This window comes from Triturus cristatus, chromosome 1_1 (genome assembly GCF_964204655.1).
Source record: "Triturus cristatus chromosome 1_1, aTriCri1.1, whole genome shotgun sequence".
In the NCBI taxonomy this organism is placed as follows: Eukaryota; Metazoa; Chordata; class Amphibia; order Caudata; family Salamandridae; genus Triturus; species Triturus cristatus.
The window spans coordinates 53,806,827-53,819,379 of record NC_140579.1 but is presented as its reverse complement, the minus strand read 5'-3'; the positions used below and the strand labels follow the sequence as shown (position 1 = coordinate 53,819,379).

At 47.2% G+C, this 12,553-nt stretch overlaps 2 protein-coding genes across 5 annotated transcripts in view; one reads left to right on the top strand and one right to left on the bottom strand.

The window, feature by feature from the left end:
* LOC146869362 (keratin, type I cytoskeletal 14-like) overlaps window positions 1-12,553 on the bottom strand; it is a 186,612-nt gene that overhangs the window by 56,564 nt on the left and 117,495 nt on the right. The window lies entirely within an intron of this gene.
* LOC146869365 (E3 ubiquitin-protein ligase TRIM39-like) overlaps window positions 1-12,553 on the top strand; it is a 49,540-nt gene that overhangs the window by 28,635 nt on the left and 8,352 nt on the right. Inside the window, exon 5 of the mRNA XM_085652096.1 lies at window positions 10,411-10,463. Within this exon, the coding sequence (XP_085508222.1) occupies window positions 10,411-10,463 (53 nt within the window). The remainder of the gene's footprint in view (window positions 1-10,410; window positions 10,464-12,553) is intronic.

Below are 12,553 nucleotides of genomic sequence, written 5' to 3'. Positions count from 1 at the left end.
CTTAGCTTTTGTTTGACACTACCAAAGGACTGCCGTTGCAATTGGACAGCTCTTGTGTAGTCTGGGAATATTCGTATACTGCTATTTTCAAATATCGGGTCTCCATGGCTCCGAACCCCTCATAGGAGTTCATCCCGGTCTCTGTAGTTGAGAGATTTCCCTAATATAGTTCTGGGTGGAGCTCCTGGTTCGGGCGTTGGGGCAAATGACTTCTGGGCCCTTTCCACCACGAACAATAGTGGGCATGCCATCTTGATCCAGTCTTCCATGAAGGTCTCTGGAACATTACCCTCGGCGCCCCCGGGGAATCCCACTAATCGTAAGTTACATCTGTGGGACCGGCCGTCCACATATTCCATCCGGGCCTTCAATCAACTCAAGCAGATCTCCTGGGCGGCCACCGTCAGCTTCAATGCGCAGATCTCCCCCTGCACTTCCCTGACCTGTGTCTCCATTTCCACTAATCGCTCCTCTACCGTGCACAGGTCGGTGCAGAGGAGGTTCACGTCTATGGCCGTGGCTTCGGCTTTGTTCTGAGGATTCAATTGATGCCAGAATCTGGGCCCCCGAGAGACTGCGATGTGGTGGTACCTGCTCTCTGTGCCTTGAACTGGTCAATCTTTGCTTGGTGCCGCTGCGCAGTTTGTCCTTACCCATGACTCCGTGAGGGCCTGCAACTTTCTCTCCCTCAATATCTCCAGGATTCCTGACGGAAGCGCTGCAGTTGAGGTTGCTTCCCACACCTCAACCCTGTTGTGTGTCTAGAATGGATGCCACCAGTGTTGCCAGTCCAATTCCCCACAGGCAGGCTGTGTGAGGCACTCCAGGAGTAGGGGTGGGGTGCAGCAGCACAGAGGATACAGAGTTCTCACCTCCTAGTATCACCTACAGCTCTGATTCAAATCCACGGTCTGGAGTTCAGATGCCTGCGCAGGAATGGCGCCAGGCAGTCATGTGACTGTGGAGGCCACGCTCCTAGTTCAGAACTAGTTAACCACGACAATTCTACCGGAGGAGAATGCCAAGACCAATGGCAGGTTGCAAGTCACACAGCCCACTCACCAGTTAATGGGGCCGGCCACCAGGTGTGTGGGTTCACGTCCAGTCCAGTTCACCTACACGCTACCAAGGCTGACGGTCCGTTTACCCTCACGCTCCTCTGCACGATCCTCAAGTGTTACAATCCCGGGGTTGGGCGATTAAACAATTGCTGGCAGCCTCTCGCTTGTGTGTACAGCCGCATTTATTATATCCTCCAGCCTTACCCCTGCACAGCACAAGGGGGTGGATGTCTAGAGTCCACAGAACAGCTCCACCTCAAGCACCATGAGTCCACCAGGACCACCAACGGATCCGTCCCCATTCTTCTATCTCCGAGACTATGCCAGTTTTTTTCTCTTCTGGAAGGTGCCTTCTCCCCCCGCATACAGTGCCAAGATACTCCTTGGAGTGGACGTTGCACTATACAAAAGTTATTTCATTCATCAACCAGGGCGCACCTCCGTCACGGCATGTAGGAGTGCCTGCAATGTCCCGGGGATCAGTGGTCGCAGTCTCTCTCGCACTCGGTCTCAGGAGGAGGGGAGTAAATCAATGCAGCTGCCAAGTTGGGGCGTCTCTCTGTGGCGAGGCAGTCACCAAGAGCGGAGGCACGCCGGGGCTCCATCCCAGGCTTCAGGTGCTATCAGCAGGCCGTTCCCACCGCTATCGGGGTATCGGCTGTCTTGCTCTACCGCCCACACTCCGTTCACCTCCTTGCGGCAGCTCCACAGGTCCGCCTCACAGCTTCGGCAGGCCGCCTGGGTGCCGACAGAGAGGGAGTGACTCATAGGCCTCTCTACGGGTTGTGTATCAGCGCGTTGGGTGTCGCTATTTCCATGCCTCCTGGCGCCGCCTTATCTGGAGATCAGTTTCAAGATTTTCAGAGTCAAGGGGGCGGCAGGAGGATGGATTATGCCTGTGTCTGGGCTGAGCTCTCTTTTAGTGCTGCCTCCCGGCTAACTTGTTGGCCACGCCCCCCAATTTTATCTACCATTAATAGAATGATGGCAATGCTGATCCTATGGATCCCCCATAGGATAAATGAACAGATATATCCTATGGATGCCAGATCCAAAGATGAAAAGAAGAATCTTAGGAAGTAATAGTGCCTCGAGATTACAGCGTATAGTGAGATGACTTCTCCTCTCTGCAGAGGTAGTATGGTGCACTAATCCCATTTAAAGTTCTAGAATAGGGAAGACGGGGTTTACAGTGTCAGGGATTGTGTGTTTATTGGTCCAAGATTCTAGAGCAACAATGAAGGGGTTTAAAGTTGTAGGTATTGTGTGCTAATCCCACCAAGGTTCTAGAGCAGTGATGATGATGATTACAGTGTTAGCGGTTGTGTGCTAATCCCTTCAAGGTTCTAGAGCAGTGATGATGATGATTACAGTGTTAGTGGTTGTGTGCTAATCCCACCAAGGTTCTAGAGCAGTGATGATGGTGATTACAGTGTTAGCGGTTGTGTGCTAATCCCGTCAAGGTTCTAGAGCAGTGATGATGGTGATTACAGTGTTAGTGGTTGTGTGCAAATTCCACCTAGGTTCTAGAGCAGTGATGATGATGATTACAGTGTTAGCGGTTGTGTGCTGATCCCTCCAAGCTTCTAGAGTGGTGGTGATGGTGATTTCAGTGTTAGCGGTTGTGTGCTAATCCCTCCAAGGTTCTAGAGCGGTGATGACTGTGATTACAGTGTTAGCGGTTGTGTGCCAAACCCTTCAAGGTTCTAGAGCAGTGATTGTGATTACAGTGTTAGCGGTTGTGTGCCAATCCCACCAAGGATCTAGAGCAGTGATGATGGTGATTACAGTGTTAGCGGTTGTTTGCTAATCCCACCAAGATTCTAGAGCAGTGATGATGGTGATTACAGTGTTAGCGGTTGTGTGCTAATCCTACCAAGATTCTAGAGCAGTGATGATGGTGATTTCAGTGTTAGCGGTTGTGTGCTAATCCCACCAAGGTTCTAGAGCAGTGATGATTATGATTACAGTGTTAGCGGTTGTGTGCTAATCCCACCAAGGTTCTAGAGCAGTGATGATGATGATTACAGTGTTAGCGGTTGTGTGCTAATCCCATCAAGGTTCTAGAGCAGTGATGATGATGATGATTACAGTGTTAGCGGTTGTGTGCTAATCCCTTCAAGGTTCTAGAGCAGTGATTGTGATTACAGTGTTAGCGGTTGTGTGCTAATCCTACCAAGATTCTAGAGCAGTGATGATGGTGATTTCAGTGTTAGCGGTTGTGTGCTAATCCCTCCAAGGTTCTAGAGCAGTGATGACTGTGATTACAGTGGCAGTGATTGTGTGCCTGTCTGCCTCTGTAGTGAGGGTGTGTGGGCAGAGACCTCCCAAAGTTCTGCAGCTTTCGGTTATTCATTTTTGCTGTTCATGAAATAGATATTTTCCACTTTGATGGTGAGCAGTGAAACAACCCGACAAGGATGAAAGGATGAGTTTGTCTTGCTGAAATTCACAGTTGTGTCTTACTGGTCAAACAGCAATTACCTCACTGAGCCCTCTTGTAAACTCAGGGATATATTTTTAGAGGGGTTTGTGCTCTAAAGTTCTAGAGCAGCGATGATGGAGTTTGCAGTAACAGAGGTTGTGTGCTAATCCAGGTTGTAGAGGAATGGTTTACATTTTTTGTCCTCGTATCACCATCCAGCTAAGTAAGCTGTGAGCCAAGACACCACCACCTGGAGTGTCCAGCCTATGTGTTTATTGAATATTTCTTATAGTTTTCCCCTTTTGTAGGAAGGAGAACGGCCCATTTCTCAGCAAGACAGAGGACGTTAGGATTTACTTTGCCATATCACAAAGTGACGCCATCTTTCCTCTACTAAGGCCGACATGTGGTCCAAATCCATTCTACTGACATCTCTACAGATCTGACCTATTCTGATACCTTTGGCGGATTGGTAGTGATCAATTTCTTACAGATTTCCTCTCTTGCTAGCGATATCAGAAAAAATATCAGCGAGGTCTGATCCGAGTTTAACTCGTCCCAGTAAGGGCACAAGTCCATCCCAAATCGGATCAGGCAGGGGTTTACCTTAACTTCGCAGCCAATAATTTCTCGGAACACCTGACTTACCTACCCCTAGATGAAGGCCAATAACGGGCAGTCTACGAACATGCGTATATCATCCGCCTCTGTGTCACCGCACTTCTTATATTTTGATGGTTCCAATGTGATCTTAGACAAGATTAACAAATGATTCTTTTTAAGTGGTACTGTTTTGATCAGAGTGTATAACAGATTTAAAGATACTCGCAATAATTGCTCTTTGGCCAGCGCCAGAAGATCCTTTTCTCAGCGCAGGTATGGGACTCCCATTTTCTCATGTGTTGCCTCTGGGAAACCTCTTTTTTAGGTTGTTACTTAGCCCTTACCCACTCGAGAATATACTCCTGCACCGAACCGCTCACCTCTGACTACGTTTGTGATGACCCGCAAGAACAATGCTGCAGGCATTTAAATTTTGAAAGCCCCGCTTCAAAAGTTCAGAGAGCTCTTGTCATGTTACCCCAGGTGGAAAGATTGCTATACTGGTGAGGGTAACTGTGAGAAGTTGGCCTGGCATATGCTGGTCACTAGTTATAGTGGCCACCTTGCACCAGTCCAATTCGACTCTTATGGTAGATAGGTTTAAGACAACCTTTTAAAGAAAGCTATCCTAGTGGTAGCTGTGGAGAGCAGCCTTCAGGCTAAGTCTCAGAGGAATGTGAAGCAGCTTGTTTTACCTTATAATCTATTGAATTACCAAATGAAAAGACACCACACAGGTATATATATCAAATATAGATGTATTTATTTCTAGACACACTCTACTAATCTCTTTATGAGATTAGAAGCCAGGTACACATTCAAATGTCAACGTTTCTCAATAAATTAAGCACAAATGTGGCTGGAGCCCAAGGGGCGTACCAGACCATAAACTAAGAAAGTGGTATAAGTATGTCCACTTGCAGAATGACAAGACCTAGGGCCTGGGGAATCGCTGGGGCTTCACTGCTGCAGTGTTAGCAGGTAAGTAACAGGCCCACGGGAGAAGCGTGCAGTGTGTGAACACAGTCACGGGTTCCCTATTGATTATAATAGTGCAAGTCGCGGTTTGATTTTTAAAGTTCTAGGGTACTTCGAGGAAGTCTACAAGCAAGCTACTTACAAGGTAAGTATTTCTAGGGCCAACACACACTAGGGCACCGGAGTGCACGAGTTACCTCACCCAGGGAAGCCGGGTGCATAGGTGTCTTTTGGTGTCGGGTCGCGTCGCTGTATTCTATGGAGGCCAAAGAAGACTTGCTGCTTGTGTCGACTGAAGAAGTGTCCGGTGGAATCCAAGGGTGGATTCAAGTTGCTGAAGACCTGAAAATTGAAGGGACAGTGTTCAAGATCACTTGCCAGTGACCGGTGGCCAGGAAGATGGCTGACCACGGATGTCGGGTGATTTCAGGTCATCGAAGGTGTTTTGACTCTTCGCTCACGAGGTCCAGGAGGAATCGACGATGACCAACAGCTGGATTCGGAGTGTCCCACAACAGCTGCAGCTGATGGCGGTGTCGGCAACTGGATTGGAGCCAACAATCCTTGGCAACTGCAAGTCTTGTGTAGACTGAAGAAAGTCAATGGTGCAGAACAGCAAGGTCTGATGGACTTACCCAGCGAGGGTAAGTGAGGGCAGGCCTGCAGCAACCAGGGGAGCCCTTTGAGTTGGTCAGAAAGTCTTCGGGGGACCCGCTAGCCAACGGGCAAAGGATCGCAAAGACGCATCGTCAGGAAATGCTTCACAGGAGCCCACGGTCACTCGGGACGTGGTAGGCCGCTGATTTTCGCTGCAAGACCTGCTGGAGGCTTGGGCCACAAATGGTCCAAAGCACAAGTTTGTAGAACATTGTGAAGGGGTTGCACTTGACAATAGTGCACGGTACCCGGGTATTGCTGTTCCTCATCACTCATGAGGTCCACTCACCACAGCTCTGCTGGGGACTCACAATGGCCATTGAGAAGTCAGAAGATCTGCATCCGGGGCAGCAGGGACTTTGAACTCCGGCGGGAGCAGGAAAGTGTGCATCCATTGATTAAGAGTTTTGGTGCCTGCCAAGCAGGGGAGTCACTCCTTGACTCCAAGGGAGATTCTTCTGTCTTCCACAGGTAGTGGAACGTCGAAGGGCCAGGATTCTTCTTTGTAGAGCGTCGTCCAGGGATATCTGATTTGCATGGGCAAGGTTTGCTATCTTATAGTGAAGATAGGGGAGGGACTAGCTCTATGACCACTCCTCTGGGAGGGTTAGGGGAGTGGGTGGTTACACCCACTTCCCTTTGTCCAGTTTCACGCCAGAGCAGGGACAGGTAGCCCCTGAACCGGTTTGAGCTGGCATATGCACAGAGGAGCCTACTGCTCACCCAGTGCAGGACTTCAAAGCACTCTAGAAGTGCACCCACCCAGCCCCAATACACTAAATCCTGTCTGGGAGGTGGTGACGCCTCCCTGTGACAGGATGCCTATTGTTGGACCTTCTCCACTGTGAGTTTCGGTCAGTAGCAGGATGGCAGCACAGTGTCTGTGCTGGTGGCATCCATTTTGTGATGCCAAGGCTCTTTCAGATTTCTACCGTGTTTCCACAGTGGGTACATGTCGTCCCCTCTAGAAGGGTGGGATCATACTCCCAAACCAGTTACTGGTGTGGGGATATGATTCCAAGTTGTTTGACACCAAACACAACATGTTTTGATGCAGTCATTCCAAAGTTAGCATTTACCGCAAGGTTATAATGCACTTAAGAGTATATGGTTTAACCGCATCCACAAACAGCCACAAGGGATAGACCCTGCCAGCTGCAGAGGGGCCTGCTCAGGCAGAGGCACCCCCTCACATAGTAAGCCATGCACCCTGCCCTCAGGATTGATAGGGCCTGCCATGGGGTGGCTGATAGGTTTATATGTGTGTGTATGGTGAGATATAGAAACCTATATCTCTGTGAGGAGTGCTAACACTACCTCACACAGGCTGCAGTAGCAGGCCTGTGGTGTCAGATGGAGAACGCTTCCCAGGGGTGGCATAATACATGCTGCATCCCCTGGTAGGCCTGTGAAGTACCTATGCCCTAGGTACCTAAGGTACCATATACTAGGGGCTCATAAGGTACCACAGTATTCAATCACTAGTGCACCTAATATGCACACCAAGTCGTTTAGAGAGAACAGAGAGACTGGGGTCCTGATTAGCAGGGACCCAGCCAGACTATAGCCAGAAACCAGTGTATACATCAGAAAAAAAGTGGGGGCAACATAAGTGCAGATCCTACTCTCCTACAGTAACTAAGTTTATCCTTAAGTCACTCGGATGTTCCAGGAGAGCCCCAAATTGGTGCCAGGTTCACATAGTAATCTATCACAAGACTTTTCCTAAAGGATTCCCTCACCCTCAGGGCTGTTAAGAGTACCTTTAACCTACCTTGTTTAAAAACTTCAGGTCCCCAAACTTAAAAAAAATACGTTTTCAGGCCTAAATGATTCAACATAGCTCTATACAATTGACCCATGTAAGAATTATCTAGCTCTCCAGCCAAGAGCCGGGAATTCTTGAACTGGAAAGCATAACAATTGGCTTGAAAATCCGGGAGAGCCAGCCCTCCCTTGCTCCAGTCTCATCCGGAGTTTCTTTCATGAGATCCTGGCTCCTTTGGATGCTCATATAAAGCTTCTGACCCTCCCTTGCAATTTCTGCAAAAGCTTTTTGGGGAAAGGAAGTGGTTTAGTGTTAAACAAGACAATCACCTTCGGAAGAACCAGCTTCTTAATGGTGTTCACCCTCCCATAGATACCGAGGGGCAGATTTTCCCTCCATCTTGTAAGGAGAGCATTTATATCACGGTGTTGCTTGAACATGAAATACCTTTGAAAAACAAGAGGCGCTTGGCAAAACAGGAACAGTTTGTTTAATTAAACATAGCGGCCGGGAGAACAGTTACAGGCACAGGGTCTGAGTACTGTCTCAGTTTACAATGGATCTGTATCATTCTTATTTACAATTCATTATAGGCTACGAAATGTTTCTGGGGATCCTTGTAGGGAGAGAATTGTAAGTTGCTGCCTCTAGAGTCCTAAATACATTTTTATGGATAATCCAGTTGGGCCTCGACCTTCCATGGACAAAATGCGGCCAGTGGTTAAAGTGTCCAGATGTCTGGCACGGGGAGCACGTGATCACTGCGTGTGCAGTGTTCTGATTTGCTCTATGTTCCTAACTCATGTGGCATCTGACTTTATGGTGTTTTTGGAGCTTGCGTACCCCCTCCAGCCATGCGTGCTTTATTGGGGCCAATCTCCCTTCACCATTGTAGTGTCGCTTCACTAATCTGTGGGATTGATCTCGGGTTTCCCGTCCATGCATTTGTCTGCCGGCTACGTGCCACCCCACCTGTGGCCTGTCAATCAGTAACCTTGGGCATCGGTCTCAGTGCTTGCCAGGCTACGTATTTGCGAGTTGGGTTGATGTGGCATTCACAACAGGCGAATTTGTTAATAAGGATGAGATCTTGTTCACATAAATGAATGTATCATTTGTCATATCAGCATCAATTTTTTCAAAATTTACAATGGGATACCTTAGTTAAGTTTACATCCGGTATTTCCTCCAAACTCTAAATTACGATGATCCCAGGATTCCTAATCTGGTTTCTAGTTTGAAGCCCTACCTTCTCTTTAGCCGATTTCATAATCTCTGTCTTCATCTTATTGATTAGATATTCTGACAGACTCCCAAAATCTCTGGCATGCATCTCAAGCTGTGGAACAGAGAGCTCTGGTTTCGATGCATACAGAACTTTGTCATCAGCATGCAGTGCTAGTCTGGTTGGTAACCCTGCAGCTTCAAAGGGAAGAATGGTCTAATCCTGTCGAATCATCTGGGAAAACGGCTCAATATATAGACAGAACAGAATTGGTGACAAAGGACACCCCTGCCTAGTTCCCCTGGATATCTGAAATGAAGCTGGAAGTTCGCCATCCAAAATCTTAGCTGCCGGCACCTTATATAGCATTTGCACAACGTCAGTAACATTGCTGCTGAAACGATAATACTGCAATACCTCCCAAAGATAGACCCAATTAACCCTATCAAATGCTTTAGCAGCATTGATTCTTGCGATTGTCAACAGGAGATTAGAGGCCTCGGCCATATCATTCGCACCGATAAGTCAATGGGTTAATTTATACAACTTCCTTCCAGGCACAAACCACTTTTGATCGAAATGGATCAACTTTGGAAGGACATCTGACAACCTCTTAGCCAAGATTCCTGTAATCATTTTGTAATCACAGTTCAACTAAGATGGGATCCCGTCTGGGCCTGCTGCTTTCCCTTTACTGAGATTCCGAACCTGTTCCTTATCTCTCCCTCTGTGATCCCGCCTGGGCCTGCTGCTTTCCCTTTACTGAGCCTCCGAACCTGTTCCTTATCTCTCACTCTGTGATCCCGTCTGGGCCTGCTGCTTCCCTTTACTGAGCCCCTAACCTGTTCCCTTATCTCTCCCTCTGTGATCCCGTCTGGGCCTGCTGCATTCACTTTATGGTTCCTCCTAACTTGTTCCCTTATCTCTCCCTCTTTGAATCCCTTCTGGGCTTGCTGCTTTCCCTTAACGGTGCCTCCAAACCTATTCCCTTATCTCTCCCTCTGTGATCCCGTCTGGGCCTGCTGCTACTTTCCCTTTACTGAGCCTCCTAACCTGTTCCCTTATCTCTCCCTCTGTGATCCTTCCCCTACGGCCTAAAATCTGCTGTTCCGTAAGACATGGGAGTTTTTGTTTTGCAATCAGTTTTTCATTACTAACATCTGGGTTCAAATCTTTCTTATATATCCCACTAAGGCTTTTCAATATCTTAGTTGTACAGAATGGTGACAAGGTTTACACTGGCAGGGATTGGATGTGACAATGTTGTGTTGTGCGTCCTGTCAGGAATTCACGTAGAGCTCAGGTAGGAAGGTTTTTATTAAGTATGTACACGAGACCCCACCAGGAGCAGATGTAACCTGTTACTCAAACCACGCCCCTCTCACTCAGCCAACGGCAGCTCCTAGAAAACTCACAACGAGGCACTCCATAGCATCATATAAAGCACACTGGTCTCACTGAGCCATCTGCCATAGAACACCCACATCCTGTCATAAGATGTTAACGCTACTTTTGGATATTGTTAGAACTTTGACTGTTGTGTATGAACAGTAACTCACACTAAGCTCTAGTCCACAGGCGCTGCTCTTAATACTGAACCTTAATTCAACTACAGGTCCCATGTGATGTTCATCCTTTGTTCCTGTAGCTGTCATTGTTCTTTAATACAAAGATGATGTGTGTGTTATTACAGGTGTAATAATGTGAAGATTCAGTGCCCAGAGGTGGTGGTGAAGAGTTATAAAGGTAAATACCATTGCGATAATTAGCTCTGAATATTACTGTTCATGGAAATGGTGTGCTATGGTGTGGTGTGCTATGGTATGGTGTGGTGTGCTATGGTATGGTGTGGTGTGGTATGGTGGGCTATGGTATGGTATGGTGTGGTGTGGTATGCTATGGTATGGTATGGTGTGGTGTGCTACGGAATGGTATGGTATGTATGGTATGTTATGGAATTTTATGGTGGGATGGGATTGGATGGTATGGTGTGGGCTGGTATGGTACGGAATGTTATGATGGAATGGTGGGTGTAGTATAGAGTGAGATCATTGTATAATATGGTATAGTGTTATGGGATGGTGTGGTATGGTGGTAATGGATGGAATGGGATGGCAGTATGGTATGGGGTGGTATGGTTTGGTATGGTATTGTGTGGCATTTAGTGGTAACGTGCACTCACGTCAGGGTACAGTTACTTGATTTGTCTCTAAACTTTATCTTTTCCAGATTTCTACTTATCTCCATTCTGTATACGTGCTGACGCATTTCCTTTGTTTAAATCATTCTTCCCCTTGGACATTCATGCTAAGTTTATTGGAAATTCAGATGTGGTAATTTCACAACCCACATTAATGATACTGCTAGGCGTGACAACTGCGAGCAACTCAGTTACTGCAGTATTCTGGGACTATTGAATGGGAAATTACCTCAGAATTTGGTATTTGCCACATAACATTCTATTTCTCAGAGTTTTAGCACCAACAGAGACCTAGAGCAGGCATCTACACGGACCCAACGCATGCATCTAAACTGACCTAGCACATGCACTTACACTAACCTAGCGCAAGCATCTACACGGACCCAACGCATGCAACTACACTGACCTGGCACATGCACCTACACTGACCTAGCCCATGCACCTACACTGACCTAGCGCAAGCATCTACACAGACCTAGCACATGCACCTACACTGACCCAGTTCATAACCCTACACTGACCCAGCGCATGCACCTCCACTGACCTAGCACATGCATCTACACTGACCTAGCGAATACACCGACAGTAACCTAGCGCATGCACCTACACTGACCTACTGCATGTATCTACACTGACCCAGCGCATGCACCTACACTGACCTAGCGCATGCACCTACACTGACCTAGCGCATGCACCTACAATGACTCGCTAGTACAGTATAACTTGGAGTAGCTCTGTCACTCTGTACCTTATAATGCAGTGTACTGAGTAGTACAGTAGACCTTCTAATAGATCTGTCACTCAGTACCTTCTAATACTCATGAGTACAGTATACCTTTAAGTAGCTCTGAAACTCTGTACCTTATAATACAGAGTAGTCACTAGTACAGTACACCTTCTAGTAGCTCTGTCACACTGTACCATCCACTGCAGTGTATCGACTAGTACTGTATACCTTGGAGTAGATCTGTCACACTGCAACATCCAATACAGTGTACTGACTCTTATCAAGGAACTCTGTACCATCTAATGCAGTGTACTGAATAGTACTCTATACCTTTTGTTAGCTCTGTTACCTTGTACCATCTAATATAGAGTACTGACAAGTACAGTATGCCATGGAGCGGCTCTGTCACACTGTAACATCCAATACAGTGTATTGACTAGTACAGTGCACCTTCGAGTAGCTCTGTCACTCTGTACCATCTAAAGCAGTGTACTGACTACTACTGTATACCTTGGAGTAACTCTGTTACTCTGTGCTTTCTAGGGCGGTGTACTGTCTAGTACAGAATAACTTAGAATAGCTCTATCACTCTACACCATCTAATGCAGTGTACTGACTAGTACCTTATACCTTGGAGTGTCTTTTTCACTCTGTACCATCTAATGCAGTGTACTTACTAGTACAGTACACCTTCTACTAGCTCTGTCAGTGTACTGACTAGTCCTTTATCCCTTCTAATAGCCCTCTTACTCTGTACCATCTAATGCAGTGCACTGATGAGTACTGCATATCTTAGAGCAGCCTTGTCACGCTGTGCCATTGAATGCAGTTTGCTAACTAGTCCTTTATCCCTAATAGTTTGGTAACTAGTACAGTATACCTTGGAGTGGCCTTGTCACTTTATACCAT